Source organism: Manacus vitellinus, unplaced genomic scaffold, assembly GCF_001715985.3.
Source record: "Manacus vitellinus isolate BGI_N305 unplaced genomic scaffold, ASM171598v3 scaffold_148_pilon, whole genome shotgun sequence".
Lineage (NCBI taxonomy): Eukaryota > Metazoa > Chordata > Aves > Passeriformes > Pipridae > Manacus > Manacus vitellinus.
Window position 1 is genome coordinate 12,849 of NW_021939057.1, and position 1,758 is coordinate 14,606.

Below are 1,758 nucleotides of genomic sequence, written 5' to 3' on the forward strand. Positions count from 1 at the left end.
CCCCGTCGCAGAGCCAGCGCTCCGGCACGCACACGTAGGTGCCCGGGCACTGGAAGGACCCCGAGCTGCAGGTGGTCAGCCCTGGGGAAGGGAGGAGCAGGAAGGAGCCTGGTCACCCCACTGCTGGAGGGCCGGCACATCTCCAGGGAGCCCCAAGATCCAGAGTTCAGGGTGGGAAAGGGATGGGCAAAGGCAGGAACACAGCTGCGGGACCACAGCAGTGGAGCAGGCAGGGACTGAGAAGGGGGAGAAGGGCTGGGGCAGACTCACGGCAGCGACTGTCCTCGTCAGAGCCATCCCCGCAGTCATCAGCCCCATCACACACCCAGAGCTTGGAGATGCAGCGGTGGTTGTTGCACTCAAACTGCACAGGGTAGCAGAACTTGTCTGGGGGAGGAGAAGAGGGGGATCAGAGCGAGGTGATAAGGGGAGGAGATGGCAGCAGAGCACGGCCAGGCGGGGCCAGACAGGTTCTGGGAGCCCAGAGGGGTGCTGGACTGGGACTCCCTGCCCTGGAGCTGGGGAGGTTCCCCAGTTCCTGAGCACTGTTTGGGGCTTTAACAGAGAGGTTGGAAGCAAAACTGGAGCTGAAGGGAGCCCTCACTGGCCACGTTCAAACAGGTCACAGACACCTGTGTGTGCACTGAGCAAACCAGCACACGAGGCCATTCACACCGGTCACAGCTAAAAGCCCCGGGGTGCGAGTGAGACCACGGGAGGGGAAGAATCTGGGGCCGGGCCTTTGGCAAAGGGATGTCAGGGAGAGAAGAGGGCCCTGCCCACCCTCCAGCCCCACCACCCGTGCCAGGGCCCGAGTCGTGGCTCTCCCCACCCTGCCGCTCACTGCAGTGGGTCTCGTCCTCGCCGTTCTCGCAGTCGTCCTCCTTGTCGCAGGTCCAGGTCATGGGGATGCACCTCCCGCTCGGGCAGGCGAAGTAGTTGGCTGGACACTTGGGCTTCCTCGCGCCTGGTGTGTGAGGAGAACATCAGCGTGGCCACATCCTGCCTCCCCCTGACTCAGAGCCGAAGGATTCCTCCCCCAAAAACCCCCCCGAGGTCCCACACCCCGGCACACCCCGGCACCCTCCAGGCAGGAGCTGCGAGGGCACAGGACAAACCATCCCGGTGGGCAAACAGAGCCCCCGTGGCCCAAACAGACCCCAGAGGGTCGCAGCCAGCTGGAGGGTCAGCACCACACCCCTGGTCCCCCCGGTCCCTCTCCCCTCCCTCTCTCACCGGGGCAGTTGCGCTCGTCAGAGTAGTCCCCGCAGTCGTTGGCGCCGTCGCACACCCAGCTGGGCGCGTAGCACAGCGAGGTGTGCTCGCACTTCTGGAACGTGGTGCCCTTCACCCCCAGCTTGAAGTAGCTGCTGCAGTCGGTGGCGGCTGCGAGGAACCACGGCAGGAGCCCCGGTGACACAGCAGGACCCACAGCAGGACCCACAGCAGGACCCACAGCAGGACCCACAGCAGGAGCCCCTGGTCCAGCTCCCGCTGCCCCCAGCGCCTGTCCCTCTCCACACAGCACCCAGCTGGCTGCCCCACATGTGCCCTGAGGTTCCAGGACTGGGGGGTGGTGGATGGTGGGTGCCGAGCACGGCACGGGGGGGCTGCAGTGGTGGGCTGGGGCTGCCTCAGGTGGCAGGAGCGCCGGGGCTGTGGGACGGGAGCAGGGCCCTCCTCCCTTCCCAAGCCAGCACAGATCCCAAAGACCCAGGTCCCCACCACGAGCACCGAGGGCAGGAGCCTCCCCAGAGC

The 1,758-nt window shown here is 66.2% G+C and overlaps 1 protein-coding gene across 1 annotated transcript in view; it reads right to left on the reverse strand.

Annotated features, from left to right (window-relative positions):
* Positions 1-1,758, reverse strand: part of LOC103759787 (prolow-density lipoprotein receptor-related protein 1) — a gene marked incomplete at its 3' end in the record, with an annotated part of 66,169 nt that overhangs the window by 12,696 nt on the left and 51,715 nt on the right. Inside the window, exons 24-27 of the mRNA XM_029958181.1 lie at positions 1,237-1,386; positions 833-967; positions 271-387; positions 1-81 (exon numbers count right to left, since the gene is read on the reverse strand). The exon at positions 1-81 is cut by the window's left edge and continues 33 nt beyond it. Of these exons, the coding sequence (XP_029814041.1) occupies positions 1-81; positions 271-387; positions 833-967; positions 1,237-1,386 (483 nt within the window). The remainder of the gene's footprint in view (positions 82-270; positions 388-832; positions 968-1,236; positions 1,387-1,758) is intronic.